Source organism: Microtus pennsylvanicus, chromosome 11 (assembly GCF_037038515.1).
Source record: "Microtus pennsylvanicus isolate mMicPen1 chromosome 11, mMicPen1.hap1, whole genome shotgun sequence".
Classification (NCBI taxonomy): domain Eukaryota; kingdom Metazoa; phylum Chordata; class Mammalia; order Rodentia; family Cricetidae; genus Microtus; species Microtus pennsylvanicus.
In genome coordinates this window covers 100,562,356-100,578,779 of record NC_134589.1, presented here as the reverse complement: position 1 = coordinate 100,578,779, position 16,424 = coordinate 100,562,356, and the positions used below count along the sequence as shown (strand labels likewise).

At 44.9% G+C, this 16,424-nt stretch overlaps 1 protein-coding gene across 2 annotated transcripts in view; it reads right to left on the bottom strand.

Moving 5' to 3' along the window:
- Snx29 (sorting nexin 29) overlaps positions 1–16,424 on the bottom strand; it is a 420,267-nt gene that overhangs the window by 83,220 nt on the left and 320,623 nt on the right. For both annotated transcript variants that reach the window (XM_075942055.1, XM_075942057.1), the window contains 2 exons: positions 15,118–15,173; positions 11,433–11,514 (listed from right to left, as the gene is read on the bottom strand). In XM_075942055.1, the coding sequence (XP_075798170.1) occupies positions 11,433–11,514; positions 15,118–15,173 (138 nt within the window). The remainder of the gene's footprint in view (positions 1–11,432; positions 11,515–15,117; positions 15,174–16,424) is intronic.

The window sequence follows — 16,424 nt, the reverse complement described above, 5'->3', positions numbered from 1 at the left end:
GTTTAATAATACACTGGCCAGTATCCAGGCAGGAAATATAGGTGGTGTAACCAGATTAAGAGAATTCTGGGAAGAGGACAGGCAGAGAGTTAGTCACCAGTCAGATGCAGAGAAATCAAGATGAGAATGTCTTACTGAGAAAAGGTACCAAGCCACGTGGTTAAACATAGACAAGAATTATGGGTTAAGTTGTAAGAGCTAGTTAATAATAATCCTGAGCTAGTAGCTCTTCAGAGCACATTGACATCAGACATGGAGACACAGACTTTGGAGTTTTGCCCAGCTAATTTTAGTCTTGCTTTGGTCTAGTATTTCCTCACTATGCTCTCTTTCCCTGTGCCATTATATGTTAGAAATATGTGATCTATTTTTTTATTTTGATTTTACATGTGATTACAAAGAGACTATATGAATCTTTGAACTTTAGACTTCTCAGTAAGTTTGACACTGCTATAGACTATGGGGACTTTTGAAGTTGGGCCAAAGGCATTTTTATTATGATATGGCTATAAGCCTTTGGGGGACAGGGAATGAAATGTGGTAGTTTGAAAGAAAATGGCCTCCAAAGGGTGTGGCATTATTAGGAGGTGTGGCCTTGTTGGAGAAAGTGTGTCAATGTGGGGGTGGGCTTTCCATATTCCTATACTCAAGCTACCCCAGTATCTCAGATAACTTCCTGTTGCCTGCAAGAGGTGGTACTCTCAGCTACTCCAGCACCAAGTCTGCCTGCATGCACCGTGTCCCGCCACAGCAATAATGGACTGAACCTCTGACCTGAAAGCAAGTCAGCACAATGAAATGCTTTCCTTTATAAGAGTGGCCGTGGTCATGGTGTCTTCACAGCAGGAGAAACCCTTACTGAGGCACATGCCTTCCCTCCTATAATGAACCATAGCATCTAAACCAGGAATCCAGATGAACCCTCTACCCTGAAGTTTACTGTCAAGTGTTTGGTCACAGAAGTGAGAAAAGTGGATGTCTGTGGCTCTCTTCTCCATCCCCTATTCATTCACATTCCTGTTCCTCATTCCCAGCACTATATCCCCAAGAGTGGCTGGTTGTACCTTTTATTCTCCTGAAGACATTCCTCTGATACCTGTTATTCAATAATTACACAGTTGTACCTTGCCCAATCCCAAGCCCAGCTTGCCAACCCAAATCATATACATAACAAATGATCACAGAACTGGGACCACTCAGCCAAGAGCACAGAAGGAAGAACAGGGCAGGCAGGGAATCCCCACGACCAACCACTTTGTCAACTCCATGACCTGCCAGGTCACTGGCCTGACATCTATACCCACAACTCTATAAGGGGAAGAAAAGGTTGTGTGGGTACAGAGGAACTCAGAGACAGCAGAGCACTCTGGTAGCCTGACGCTTCCACCTTCTGCTCCCTGTTACTGGGGATCTGATTTTATGTAATCTATTGCATTTGATTTCACCAAAAAAAAGCAAATATCAAAAGGGAGTTAAGCCTGATACCTACCCATGAGGTCTGTCCACTTCTCTGTCGCTGTTTACAGGACATGTCCTTAAGCCTTCTAAATACGAAATGGGGCATTGACTACATCTTTCTAACCGAGAACACATTGAAAACTCTACCACTTGGTGACCAAAGAAGTCCTCCCTTACTGATTTCTCATGGCCCTGGGGACTCAGAGAGTCCACAATCCAGTCTTGCAGTACACTCTGCAACTGTGAGAACATTACCTTGTCACCAATACCAGCTGCTATGTTAGCAAGGATGATGAGCAATGGGGGAATAGAACCTTTAAAGCTGTGGTTCTCAACCTGTGAGTTGAGACTCCTTTTGGGGTCAAACAGCCCTTCACAGGAGTCACACAAGACCATCAGAAAACACTGACACTTACATTATGATTTATACCAGTAGCAAAATTACAATTATGAAGTAGCAACAAAAATAATTTTATGGTTGGGGATCAGCACAGCATGAGGAACTATATTAAATGCTGCAGCATTGGGAAGGTTGAGAATCCATCCTTCAGAGGACTTCCATTACTGAGACTGCTTCACCAAAACAAATCCATGGCATTTGCCTATGCGGTTAGGTGGGTGGGTAGGGAGTTCCAAGGGAAGGACACTGAGAGCAACAACGTCAGATGTTGAAACTGACTCAGAGGAAGTTCCTCAACCCATGATTCACCATCACTTCATCTGACACAAGGGCCTGAGGACAGTAGTGTCCAGTTCATGTGTCAAATGCATGAAATGAGAGTGAGCATCAAGGTACCACAACATCAGGTCTCACCTCCCATAAAGACTCCTGGGCTCCTGGGAACCTTCTACAGGTACTGCCCTTGCTCTACAGCTATCCAAACACAGGTCCTGTGTGTCCACCCACCCTCTAGACACTAGGTCCTTCAGAAATAAGACAGCTTTGTTCCCTGGGAAGGTCACATGAAAGGTTTGACAAACTGAGTCATTTGGTAAAGTGAGGACCCTAAAGGGTCATGTCCACACAATCACATGTGCTCAGCCTTTACAAGTTGTCATCACATGTGGCAAGGCACACACGCTAAGGTGCAACTGGGGTGTGCTGCTGTGGGTGCCACCCTCCCTGCTCCTGTAGAATACAGCTGCTTCACCCACAGCTCCTGCCTCCCGCTAAGATGTCAGGTCACTGAAGCAAAGCTAAGTGGCCAGTGTGACTCACCACCAGTTTTGCAGAAGTTAACCACAGGCATGGCATATAGCAGGTCCTTTGTTATCAGCTTAGGGGCAATTAAATTATACAAATAAAGAGGAAAAAGCCCTCCTGTTTGTAAAGACAAAAGCAGGAACAAAAACTAACCGTGACACCCGAGACCAAAAGAGGCTTCCTAGGAGGCTTGAGTGCTCCAAGAGCAGCTGGAGTCTAAGTGCTGCAATCCCTAGAACTCAGTGCTGTGGGAGGGATGTTCTAGAAAGGGAGATTGCACAGAGTTTTTCATGGTCTACAGCAATTAGCTGATACTAGCTGCAGAAATCATGCTCACCATATGGCAAGCCCACAGTAGGCTCTCCAGACCACCGCAGTCACAGCAGACGCAACAGGTGGAAGCAGGTACAAGTGGGAGGAAGGAGCTCCAGCCTCAGAACTGGTTAGTCCTTCCCCAACTGTGAAATGTCACATTCTAGGGCCCGTGCTTCTGTACTGCAGCCTCCTTTTCTGCATGCAGCTCAGCTGTGTCTTACTCAGCAGACACCTCTCTCTGCAGAACCACAAGCTGCGTAAAGATGGAGCCAGAGATAAAAGACACTTGAGGCATACCACCTTAGGAAGGAGGATGAAAGAAGACAAGAAACCTATAGCCTGGAGTCTAAAAACATTGCCCCTTCCAGACCACCTGGGCCCCATATTGAGTGCCTGTGATTTATTACTGATAGAGGCAAAAAAAGGAAATCCCCCAGCATCCTCCACACAAACATGCTCAATTGGATAAACCTTTAACATTCTGGCTACATACATTTCTCTGGCAGGACTGGGACAGTAGGGAGGTCAGGTGCTCAAATACTGAGGGAGTCTTCCTAGAGCACCACCTTTCCTCTCAGCCGTAACAATACCCATGGCCTCTAGGTAAAATGGCTGTTCTAGAAGAAAAAAACCTCCCTGAAACAAAGCAACATTGTACAATGGAATCCTAATTGGGTCAAGCTTCTGGTGAGTGGAATCAAAGGCTGAATGAATCTCACATAGACAGCAAATGCAGGTGTGCTTAGAGGGAAGGACTCGCGGGCCCAGGAGCACATGTGCTGATGTGCTATTTCCTGTCCATGTCGTAGCTGCAGTTTTTGTCAAGGGGGGAAACAAAACTGTGGATTGTTTTCAGGTCCAATACTATGCTCTAAACATTTCAGTTGACCATTATTAGCACAGATATTCAACTTGTTTGGAAGTTGGGGTATCACCTGGAGAACCAGATTAAACATTTGCAGATGCACATGCTAGAAATATATTGATCGATCAACAGCGAACTTAATTACACCACGTGGCAGTGAGGAGAAATCAAACCGCAGACACAACTGAGTACTAAGAAAGAAGAGGACGGGGGACAAGAAAACGTGGTGGGAGGAGGACAGGCGCACCGAGGTGGCTGAGTGTGGGTTTGTCTCTGGTCACTGTTTGGTGGCAGTCAGACATCAGTGGTCCCACAGTGCAAAATATCCTCAGGATGAAAAGCAGTAAACTGGAAAGACACTGGAAGCCAGTGTTGGTTTTGTTCTATTGCCCTCTGAGGTCCCACAATGGCTCCTGCTACAATGCTCACTGCACTCCTGAGAACCTATAATGGCTCCTGCTAGAATCCTTTTCTGAATTTATACAAGCACAGGGGCTGAGAGTAAGCATCTCTGCAATGCAGAATGCAGGCCATTTGCCTTCCAGCCTTTATAATTGGAGAATACCGTCTCCAAGCCATTCCTCCAGGCAGGCTTTGGGGACCTGATATTACACCAACAATATGTCCTGAGGGAGCAACTCTGACCCCCTGCTATGCCTGGAGTGGTCACTGTGAGACAGCAAACTGTTTCTGTCTGGCTTTTGTGCATCCATGCTTGTGTGTATAGTGCACACTGGAGAGGTCCAGATGCCTCCCATCATCTCAGAGATTCAGGTGGCTCTCTTTGCAGCAAATCTGAGCCAGGCTGGACCCCTCCCTTTGGAATCAGCAGCTGTATTAACCATTTTTCTAGAGCTCCTAAAGAAATTGATTCTACGTTGTGATCTGAATACAAATTGTATTCCACTGGCTCATACATTTGAACACTTGGTCCCCAACTGATAGTTCTGTTTGTGAAGGCTGTGGAATCTTTAGGAGGCAGAGTCTTGATGAAGGAAGTAGGTCACTGAGGGCAGCTCTTCAAGCTTTAAAACACAGCAGCACTTCCCAGCATCTCAAGTGCAGACACACTGTGACCAGCCAGCCTCTCGTCCCTACCCAGTGTAATATCTTTTTTGCCTTGATGGACTGTATCCCTCTGCAAATGTGAGCCAAAAGAAACCCTTTCCTGTTGTAGAATTATCTTTTTGTACACTGTGAAGAGGGCGGCGGAACGCGGCCGGAACACCGGGCGGCGGAACGCGGCCGGAACACCGGGCGGCGGAACGCGGCCAGAGGACGCCCAGCGCAGCCGGCGGGGACCCAGAGCGGCAGCAGAGGACACAGGCTGCTGGCGGCGGGAACCGTCCCAGCAGGAGAAGCAGGCTGCAGGGACCGCGCGCGCAACACCAAGAACAGATCGCCCCACTACAATTAAACCAAAGAGGTAGGCCTTCGGTTGGGGAGGTCCCTGGCAAAGGAGGAGCCGGGTCCTATTCCTGAAGACCTTTCTGAGGGGTGAGAGGGATCTTGGCCCCCCGGCAGGAACCAGGAAACAGAGCAAGGGCATTTTGTAAGAGGAGCCCCTGGCCAGCAGGGGAACCTGAACCAGTTTTAAAAGACCCCTTAGATAGCATCGATAGGAGGAGATGGGCAGGCGCCAAGGAAAGAATTCACCCAATAATCTGTACACTGTGAAGACTGTCACTCAGATTGATTTAATAAAAAGCTGAATGGCCAATAGCTAGGCAGGATTTGGGGGGCAGAAAGGATGCTGGGAAGAAGGACAGAGACACAAAGAATCACCAGTCAGACGAAGAGGACACAGGATGGGGAGTACAGAATAAAGGTAACCGAGTCACTTAAAAGAATATAAATTAAAAGATAGGGGTTAATTTAAGGTATAAGAACTAGTTATAACAAGCCTAAGTTGTGGGCCAAGCTTTCATAATTAATATAAAGTCTCCATGTGGTTATGTGGTGGGACAGAAAAAGTCAGACTACAAATGGTGCCCAAAGCAGGCACATATATCCACATAAGACCTGAGAGAGCTTCAAAAAAGGTTCTAGACAAACAGAAAGGGATTCAAACATGGCTTCCTAGTCTAGTGTCTTTCATGCCAGGCGCAGTACAGAGACACAGTTCTCCTTTCAGCTGCTTGTGTGCTTGAGCAGCCAGTAAGCCATGTGGTGGGCTTAAGGCTTTGCTCATGCAGACAGAAAAGGTTACAGATACACAGTACATCAGGTTCAGATGGGGGAAAATCCCTCTAAACAGGTTATAGTGTGTTTAACAATGTGCATAGGCTTAAGGGGGAAAATGGGCATAGATAGTCATAGAAAAATATTTTAAAAATTACCAAGTCTTTAAAGAGAGAGTAATGTAATTAAAACATAAGCCACATAAGGATGGAAAATATACAGGGAGTCTGGGTCCTGCATGCTGCTGTACTGACCTTAAATTTTTTGAATGCTAATAAGCAAACAACAGCTGCAGCCATGCAGTTATGAAAGAAACTGGTGCATTAAACCAGCCTAAATACTTTAGAAATTCCTTAATTTTAAAATTGAAGCCAGTATTGCTTTAGGGAAGATGTTATCCTTTTATTGTTTTTTAATCCGCCCAGATTAGTAAAGATCAGATTTCATTGGAGGAAACCTCCTGAGTATATTGGCAACACACATGGGGGAGGAAGCCAAAACAGACTACAGTAACATGTAAGCTGATCCCTTGACACGGGAACAGCTCCGAGATGAGACATGATAAATCTTGTTGGCTAGAGTCCTCCATGACTTATTATTACATGCCATCCATTCATATGGATGGAGATTTATATTACAGTTGGTTATACAGCCCAAACAGACTTATAAAGTTGACAGATGCCTTTTACCTGCTCAAACACAGAATTCTCTTTAGGTGACTTGTGCATACCATATACTCCATACTTGTGTTAATGCAGATATGTATGTTACCTTTGAAGGTCTATTTTCAGAGCAAGGACACCAGATCTACTGATGAAAACAGGTGGGCCACGTGATCCAGCCTCTCAGGGTGCTTCTGGTAGAGTTTCCTCAGAGTTCTGCATCCAGAACATCTTCAAGACTGCTGGCTGAGATGGTCCAGCCTCACAGACTATTCTAGCCAGGACTGCAGATAAGTCTTGTGCTTTTCCATTACACAGAGACTGAAAACAAATAATTTAACTAACTCTCTCAAGACTTGACAATTATACCAATTTGTCTAGGGTCTCCTAAAGATTCCAGTAACCCAGACAACAGGAAGCAGTTTGGAGAACATGACGCCCACATTCCCAAGAAATGTGGTAGGTGGTTTTTGGTCATTTGATGGGTTATAGATGTTTCTCATCATTTAGGGGAGTTGGTTACAAGTTGTTATTGGTCACAGTCAGGAAAAAAGCTAAACAAAGAAATTATATTCAAAGAGCTCTTTCTGAAGAAAAAAATGGGAATATAGGATAAAATGATAAGATAAAAGTGTGGATTGTTGAATCTACTTTTAAACAACCACGAGTCTCAAATATTTTACATCGGTACATGTTGGGAGCTGCAGACCCCCAGACTCTGAACTTTCTATGACCCCTTGCCTACTGGAGAAAACAACTTGTGTTTCTATGCTTGCAGCTGCTCTGAGCACAAAACCCTCATGAGTTCCTGACAACAAGGAAGTGGTTTCTGGTGGGCTTGCAGTGGAAAATCCCCAGAGCTAGAGTGTGGCCACTAGTCAAGGAGAGCACTATACAAGCTGCAGGGAACATAATAAAATTCGCATTCTTGCTTCAAGAGTGACCCGTGTCTCTGTGTGTTCTTTAATCCCAAGGCCCTTGCCCGACCACAGTTCCAGGTGGTACAGTTGCCACGGGTATGGATTTTTGTATACTAATACAAATTTAAGGCTATTTTTGTTATACTATATCTAAATTTCTATTCCTGTTTAAGGCAATTAGTCTTTAAATTTTATTTAGGAAAATAAATACAGGCTAATAGTTAGTCATCTATTAACTATCAAACTTATAGCCATGTTAGGTATGCTCTCAAGGTCAAACATATATTTTAGATAGACAGGTGGTCTTTAAACATTTCATGGATCTGTAGATTGTATCGTTTAAGATGTTTTAATAACATAAGGCTTTTGGTGATAGTACCAATCTACTTTAGAGACGACAATGGACATCTGAGACCCTCCAATACAAAAATACGCTTTCTTTAAGGCAAAAGCTAGCCATTTGAGCAAGAATCTGCCCTTGCCTTGGCTGCTGACAGTATGCTGGCCAAACTGGACTGGCAGGACACAAAGAAAATGGACTGCCAAACTTTGCCAAGAGAGGATAGGACAATCCTTCAAAAGTATCTATTTTACAAAAAAAGTCTGTAAGATTATCTAGGCCTGTAAGCCAAAGATGGATGTCCCAACATTGCAGAGGAACCTTGGGTGACTGTCTTGGCAGTCAGCTGTTTCTGTCATTTATTTCAGTTTTGAAAGCTGCTTGCTCTGCACTTCCTGTTTACTAAGGTAATATTATATCCTTCTGGGGTCATTAATGGCGTTAAAGAGTAGGTATTTATAGTTGCAGTTTTCCTTAGTTATAAGAGAAGATAAATTAAGTACAGAGCTTTGTACTCATCAAGATAAAATAAACAATGAAGTATTTCTACAAATATGCCAAATACAAATGGACTGGACATTGTAAATGTAATTCTTACCTGATAATTGTTCTTATTGTTATAGTTTTATTATGTTAGAGTTAAAACCATTCCTTTTTATTTAGACAAAGAGGGAGAAATGTAAAACAATATTTTGTACACTGTGCAGATTTGTTGCTTGGATTGGTTTAATAAAAATCTGAACAGCCAATAGTTAGGCAAGATTTTCAGGGTAGAGAAGATGCTGGGAAGAAGGGTGGAGATACAGAGTTGTAAGACAGAGAGGAAGCAGGATGGGGAATACAGAATAAAGGTAACCAAATCACTTTAAAAAATGTAGATTAAAAGATATGGGTTGATTTAAGTTATGAGAACTAGTTAGGAACAAGCCTAAGCTATTGCTGAGCTTTCATGATTAATAAGAAGTCTCCATGTGGTTATTTGAGAGCTGGCTGGTGGGACAGAGATGGTCCAGAGATACACTTTCTCCCTCAGGTTGCTTTTTTCAGAGCATTTATCACAGCACCAGGAGAGCAGCTAAAACAAAGAGACTAAATCTAAAGTCTGTCAGGGGTGGCAGTATGAGCTAAAAAGTTGTGTCATTAAATGTGTTTCTCTGTGTCTTTGTTTCCTTATCATGAGTCAGGTATAAAAGTGTCTTACCTCGCAGAGTTGCTATGAGCACTGACAGAGCTAATTTTCATAGCATGCAAATCAGCGTGGGAGTAGGGTACCTGCAGCTGGTAATTATTATTTATATTGCTAACTTAGCCTAGTCATTCCTATGCCAATGTTCCCATCTGGCATCACCCTTAGCCTGTTGCTCTATTCACTATTGTGAATTTAGTATTATTCTTTAAGCTGACTCATTTCCAATTTACTTAAATTTTATTTTTAAAGATTGTACTTCATATATGAGAAAGCAGAATTGTGTCATAACTCAAAGGCAAATGCAAAAATAAACATAGGGCAAACAAAAGACACCTATTGTTGGCCAAAGGTGTCAATAACCAGCTTCCTGTGTTGTGTAAGTAGGGACAGGGAGGGCATAAAGCTGGGACATCCTCCAGAGAGGAGGCAGGCATGTCTAGCCTGCAGCCTTCAGGACACATGTTCCAAACAGTTATGACTGTGGCTCAACACCTTGTAGATGACAGCGGCACACTGTAATGCTAGACAGTTAGGCACCCTGCACTAGAAGCAGTAGAAGCACTATAGGAGAAGGCTCTCCCGAAAGCTCTGTCATTGAACTCCAGACACTGTCTTCTAAACTAGCAACAAGAGACCCTGCTGTCCCCCTCCAGGGGAGGCACAGTTCTCAAGCTGCTTCCACTCTGATAGAGACATTATCCTTGCCATGCAACAACACCACAGATATAGTGAGCACCTGAAACATGGCCATGTGGCCAAGGCCACCACAGGTACAGCAGTGAGCACCTGAAACATGGCCATGTGGCCAAGGCCACCACAGGTACAGCAGTGAGCACCTGAAACATGACCATGTGACCAAGGCCACCACAGGTACAGCAATGAGCACCTGAAACATGACCAGTATGGCCAGCAAAGAGGTGTTCAATCTATTTGGTTTTAATAATCACAATCTAACGACCATGTGTGGCTAGTGGCTGTGGTGGGACACAGCACACTTCTGCTGGAGAGCCACAAAGGGCTCTTCACGGGCATGCGGTCATCCATGGTTGTGGCTGTGCTGCCGGAAAGGAGATCCTTAGAAAGTAAACAGTAAGTTGCCTTATAGCGGACGATCATCGGTCCCTGCCTTCCTCACTCTGAAGCCCCGTGTGGAGGTTTCTTTTTAGCTCTCTGGAAGGAATTAACAGCTTTTCTTGTTGTTAGCAATGGGATTAATTACTCAAAATAACCAACTGCCTTTCCTTTTCACAATGGCCGCCAGGAAGCCTGCAGGAAATTCAAATCACCAGAAAGGACTAGGTTGGACCTCATAATAAATACAGTCTCTGCTCTTTCCTTTTAAACCCTTTGAGCTATCCAACCCTGCTCTATTTTTCTCTTTGCTTTTATCATTCTTTTCTATATGCTTCTCTAGAAATTACCTCAAGTCTAAATAACATGCATTAAAAAATCTTATAAATAATTCCTAGTGGTACCATTATTTAAATAAGTCATTTCTATCCATTATCAGTGACATGGAAAACACTGCATCAAGCTGCCTAAAATGTTTCCAAATACCAACCAGAAGCACTGTCAGACAAGGGCTAATGCATATGCTACGCATTGAACTAAAACATATACATCTAAATCCCCACAAATCTGCCTGCAAAACTATCTCCAGAGCACACAGATCCCGCAGAGCTCGACTCTGAAGCACTCGTGCAAACAGTGCCTGGACACTTCTGAGGCTTGTTTGCAAAAAAGGGCCCTTTCATTTGCAATGTGTAACCTGACTGGGCATGGTGGCACACCTGTAATCCACACACTTGCACGTTTAAGGCCAGCCTAGGCTATGTACCAAGATCCTGTCTCAAAACAACAAAAGCATAGTCTGGTTTTTATTAGGGTCCTTTTCCCACTCTCAGACACGTGGTTGAGTGAGATCACTGCCAACCCTGATACAGGGCCAAATTGAGCCAGCCATGAAAATCAAAGTCTTACCCCTCACCCCAAGATTCAGCCACAGGCCTGTGATTCAAGATGGACTATGAGACATGAACCAGGTCCTGGCTGAAGCCAGACAAGAAGAATGGGTGTGTGGTGCTGCAGGGGAACAGCCACCAAGCTTCAGACAGCTGGCAAAGTCACAGAGCAACAGCAGCACAAGGCAACAACAGGACTCCATGCACATCCTTCTACCTGACCAGTGGCCACACACCACCTCATCAGCGCAGATCCTGCAGATATACAAATAGTGCCAGCATGCAAAGCACCATGGCACAAACACAATACATGTCAGCATGAAACCCAGGTACTTACCTGATACACATGAAATGCATTGGCTGCTTTGCCTCGGAGAAACACAGACGGGATCCAAACATTGATCAGCGCCCGATTAGATCTGACCAGAATAAAGAGATGAAAGTGGCCATTTTTAGTTATTAAAAAAAAAGCAGGCCAAGAGACTATTTTCTCCTCTAAAAGGCATTTCAAACAAGTCATTTATACAACAAATTAAATCATACTTAACAGTGAGATAAGGATGTGTTTAATAATTATCACTAGACCTCAGAAGACTATCTCTAAGGACCTTGGTTTAAGGGATGAATGAGTGTGTGTGTGTACATGTATTTGAAATTTACATATGCAGTGTACACTCTGGAATGAGAAAGAGCTTGGTCTTCAGCTCTAATCAGCTAAGTGACTTTGGCCTAGGATGCATCTGCTGCTCAGTCACCACTCTGATAGAGGAACAGTCATAGGAAGCCATGGGAGGTCATTCACAATAGCACGCAGTTTCCTGAGTACCCCATGGAACCATGTGACTATCCACTACCCTAATTTCTGGCCCTGATCTCATCTATGGTTTGGGGAGTGACAACTGCTTGAGCTTGGAGGAGAAAAGGACAAGGGAAAATAACAAATTAGAAAAGTTCAGACGCCCCCTTGTGACTCCTCTACAGCACTGCGTACTGCAGTCAGACTCATTGCAGTTGTTGAACTGGCACACCTGGAGGAGGGACTAAAGGAGAGCTTCCATCCAACTGGCCTGAGAGCACTGACATCAGAGGCCCATCTACCTCAGCAGTGCATCCCTGAGTAGCTGTCCTGGGTTGTGTGAGGAAGGTGGCTGAGTTGAGGAGAGGAAGCAAGCTAGCAAGCAGTGCTCCCCTGTGGTTTCTACTGCAAGCTGCTGCCTTGAGTTCCCTGGATGAAGAACAGTAACACATAAGCCAAAGAAGTCCTTTCCTCCCACGCTGCTTTTGGTTCTGGTGTTTATCATAGCAACAGGGAAGCTAACTGGGACAGCAAGATTTAAACTAAACTACATGGAGCATAGGCCAATGGCAGAGCCCTTGCCCAGCACGAGCCAGTGCCTGGGTTCCATTTGCAGCCGTTCCTGAGGATGTCAACTGCACAGCCCGTGCTTTTCTTCACACTGACTCACTCCACCCCAAGAACGGGTTAAGACACACTTGATGGTATTTTGGTTCTATAACAGTCCTGCCTTCCGTGGTAACTTGAGGCACACAACGCATACCCCACCACGGCTCCACCCACCTGAAAAGGGGGCTACGGCTGAGCTCTTCAGGAACATCCTGACAGCTGGCTAGGCACAGTGCCCGTTCTGAAAGACCCTGTCTTGCCTCCACACAGAGCTACCCAGGGAGAGGGGCTTATCCTGAGCATTCCTGCTCAGAAGCCGTCAGCTTCTTGGGCTTGTAGCATAATCCAAGATGCCAGGGTTTGTTGAAGACTTCATGACCTTCATTATTTCACAATCTCCAGAGTGAAAAGCAATCTATCCTTACACCACACACACACACACACACACACACACACACACACACACACACACACCACAACCCTCAGGGGAGCAGCCCTGTGACCCTGGCACTTCTAAGCTCTGGGCCACGGTGGTGCCCTCCTTCCAGAGGACAATAAGCCATGAATGGTCATGTGTTCAGGGTTCAAAGCACACTCAACAATACTGAGTCTCCAAATTGGTCTGTGTACCCAACGGCGTTTCTCATGCAAAGGTCCCAAAACTGTGCCTGTGCCTAGAGCACCCCAGAACCTTTCTGTCACCAAGACAGGGGTATAGAAGAGCAATGTCCTGGTTCCATTCCTCTTCCCAACTGCTAAGGCCAAAGCAGATGACCCCAGACTGGGTCACATGTTCTTTTTCCAAGCCATTTACTGCACTGTGTTGGAAGTGACTGCCTATGTGACTCCCTCCTGTACACCAGCTCTTTGGTCCTCTCGCCTTCCTTCTATCTGCCTATTGATCACTCATCTATCATGGAATGAGTATCTAGTAGGACCTGGTAGACACAACTCTATCTAAATATGAGTGACGAAGGAACAGAGAAAACAGATGTAGTCCCCCCTTCACCACAGGAGAGGGACAAATTACACAGATTATTCTGCCATGGCAAAGAAAATAGTGTGATTTCAGTTTTAAAATTTTATTGAGGCATGGTCTAATCTGGAGAATATCTCATGTGTATTTTGGAAGAAACCTGTTCTAGCTGGATCTGTAGGATCCACATGGCCCATGTGTTAAATGCTGGGTCCCCTGTCTGTGATCTGAAGAGGAAGTCTAGCGGAAGGGAATTGTGGAGCCACAGTCTTCCCCTAATTCTCTTTGCTTCCCAGCATCATGAGGTAGGCAGCTTCCTGCCAGCCCTGATATGGCGCTTCAACACAGGCCCAAGAACTAAAAGTCTGCCTTAGCACCAATTGAAACCTACAAAACAAAACAACCCTTTTAATTCTGTAAGTAATAAAAATGTAATTCTATAGTAATAAAAGCTGACTAACACAAGTGTGTATTCTATTTGTATCTGTATCTTTAGCTATGTTCTGTTTAATTTCTTTATAATGTTGCTAAAGCTCAGTTACTTACTGACCTTCTTTCTGGTGGTTCTATATTGGAAATAGTGTATAGCTTAACTGCTATCCTAGGACTGGCTGTGTTTTAGCCTGTTTTTATATCATGTGCTTTAAGGCCCTGTGGTTGGGGTGTAAACATTGAAGTGTCAAGGTCATCTTTAACTTAGATCATTTTCTCCCTGTCCTTGCTTTCTTACCTAACACACCCACCTCATGGCAGCCCCCAAGACAGATGGGGCTCCCAATGCCCTGTGCTGTCTGCAGTCCCACACCAGGTGCTAACATGCCCTGCAAAATTGGTTCAAGGACTTTCACCCCACGTGAAGGGGACACTAGTCTTACATAAGGTCAGAATGTTGTAAGACCAGCACCTAAGATTTCAACACAGGTCTCCTAACTCTAGACAAAATGCTTTTTCCAGTGTCCTGCCTCCCCATGCTCTAAAGTAGCCTTTCTGAGTGACCGTTCTCATAGGGAGGCAGGATCTTTGTTGCTGAGACTCACTGTGTGTCCACCTGGTCCTGAATTCCTGGGTCTAAAGCTAGAGAGGCTGGACCTTCATACACTGACCACAACCACATGAAAAGGAGGAGACTCTCTCTGGCCCTGTGTTCCTTGGGAGCCTAAGGAGACTATGAATTCCCAAAACAGAAAGTGTCTGAAGAATGACTGCCCCCTCAGGGGTTAGCAGCAGAGCCCTCAGACAGAATCGGAGCCAGTCAACAGCACAGCAACGTTATTATCATGAGTGGGCCAGACAAAAGCATGGTACATGGGGCAGCAGCACGGTGAAGAATAGAGTGTGGGCCCTGTGCAAAAGGAACCTCGGTTCCTCCTTAGCTGGCCATGGCCTAGCGGGGGTGACAAGTTAAAACGCTATGTGACACCTTCCCATTTTAAATGTCAAGTCAAAACTGAAATGATCTTGAATGCCCATGGGAAAATCAAGTATGTTAGACAATTTGGTCCTCAGCAAATGTTCCCAGGTCTATAAACAAACGGGTTCTGTGTGCACCTCATGGACGTTTCTTCTTTGCAGACTTCAGGACACAGGCTAGTAAAAGGGTTCAACTCTGAGGGCCTCTCGAGAGCACATACATAAACTTACATTTCAAAATCTGACAAACTCTGGTCTTCAGATGTTTGGCTCAAATCTCCAGGCACCTGCAGTTGGGAAACAGGAAGAAGAGGGAAGAATGCACAGGTTATCACAGTTTGCACATTCACCAAAAACTTGTCTCCCAGAATGAGGGGGAAAGCGGCCACTGGAAAACAGTAAGATTTCTTGGAGAGGTGACTGGGGATGATGCTGCAGTCATAAAAACACACTGCCATGCGAGGTCTTAATTATCTTTACAGAAAAGGCACTGCTAATCCTATTTAGATAATCACAGGCATAGAAAAGCATGCAATTTTGGAGCCATAAAGGACTAATTAGGATTGGAGATACAAGATATCATCTGTGCAATGAAAAAAACATCTATTGTCACTGTGAGGAGGATCACAAATATCACACCCAGTATGTAAGCACAAAAGGCCACTACTCCCTCAAAATGGCTGTCCTTTTGTCCCATACTGTATGTGAAACTGCAGGCAGAAAGAACACGAAGGCTCCAGCTGAAAACACGATTGGGGACAGAACCAAGCAGTGTCACAATGGCCCCCATGCCGCAAAGCCAAGTGAGATGGCCAGGAGGCACCAAGAGCAAGTGATCTTCAGGGACCCTTAGTCCCAACCCTGGCCTGAGATAGAGATCAATTATCAGGGCTGGCACAAGGACTTACAATAACTATGCTCTGACTATGGGATCCCCATACCAGTATATGCTAAATAGAGGACCATGTTATCCCACCCCCAAGGTGAGGGACTTCCTTTTGCCATCTGATTAAAGTGGTCTAGGATTTTAAAAATGTAAACAAAGAAAGGGAAAACATCTGAAACAAAGAAGAGTGTGGGGATGCAAGGGGAAATTGTCAACAATATCCATTTAGTTCCATCAGCTGTAGAGGCAGGAGCAAGAGTGGGCGGGAGCCTGGGTCCTGACCTAAATGCCTTAGTACCAACTTAGTGCCTCCCTTCTTCCCAGCTCCACAGCTGTGAGCAAATCAGTTCTCTAAGATACACAGTGGTGAGTAGATTCAGAATCATCTAGAAGACTGGTAAGGCACACCAGTGTGTTTGTGAGGACTTGTCTGAAGGCAGAAGACTCAGGAAGCAAATACAGAAAGTATCACATCAGATCTTCAGGCTCTGTCCAAGTTTTATGTAAGCATGTAGATTCTCTGACCAGCTGAACACCCAGGGAGCTCCAAGGGATGTGACTCCTGTGAGCTACCACCCATGCCAGGTGGTCTTCTTGGTCAGCTGCCTTTGAGTCACCCATGTCCCTGAAAGTAACCCTAATAAATTCACTA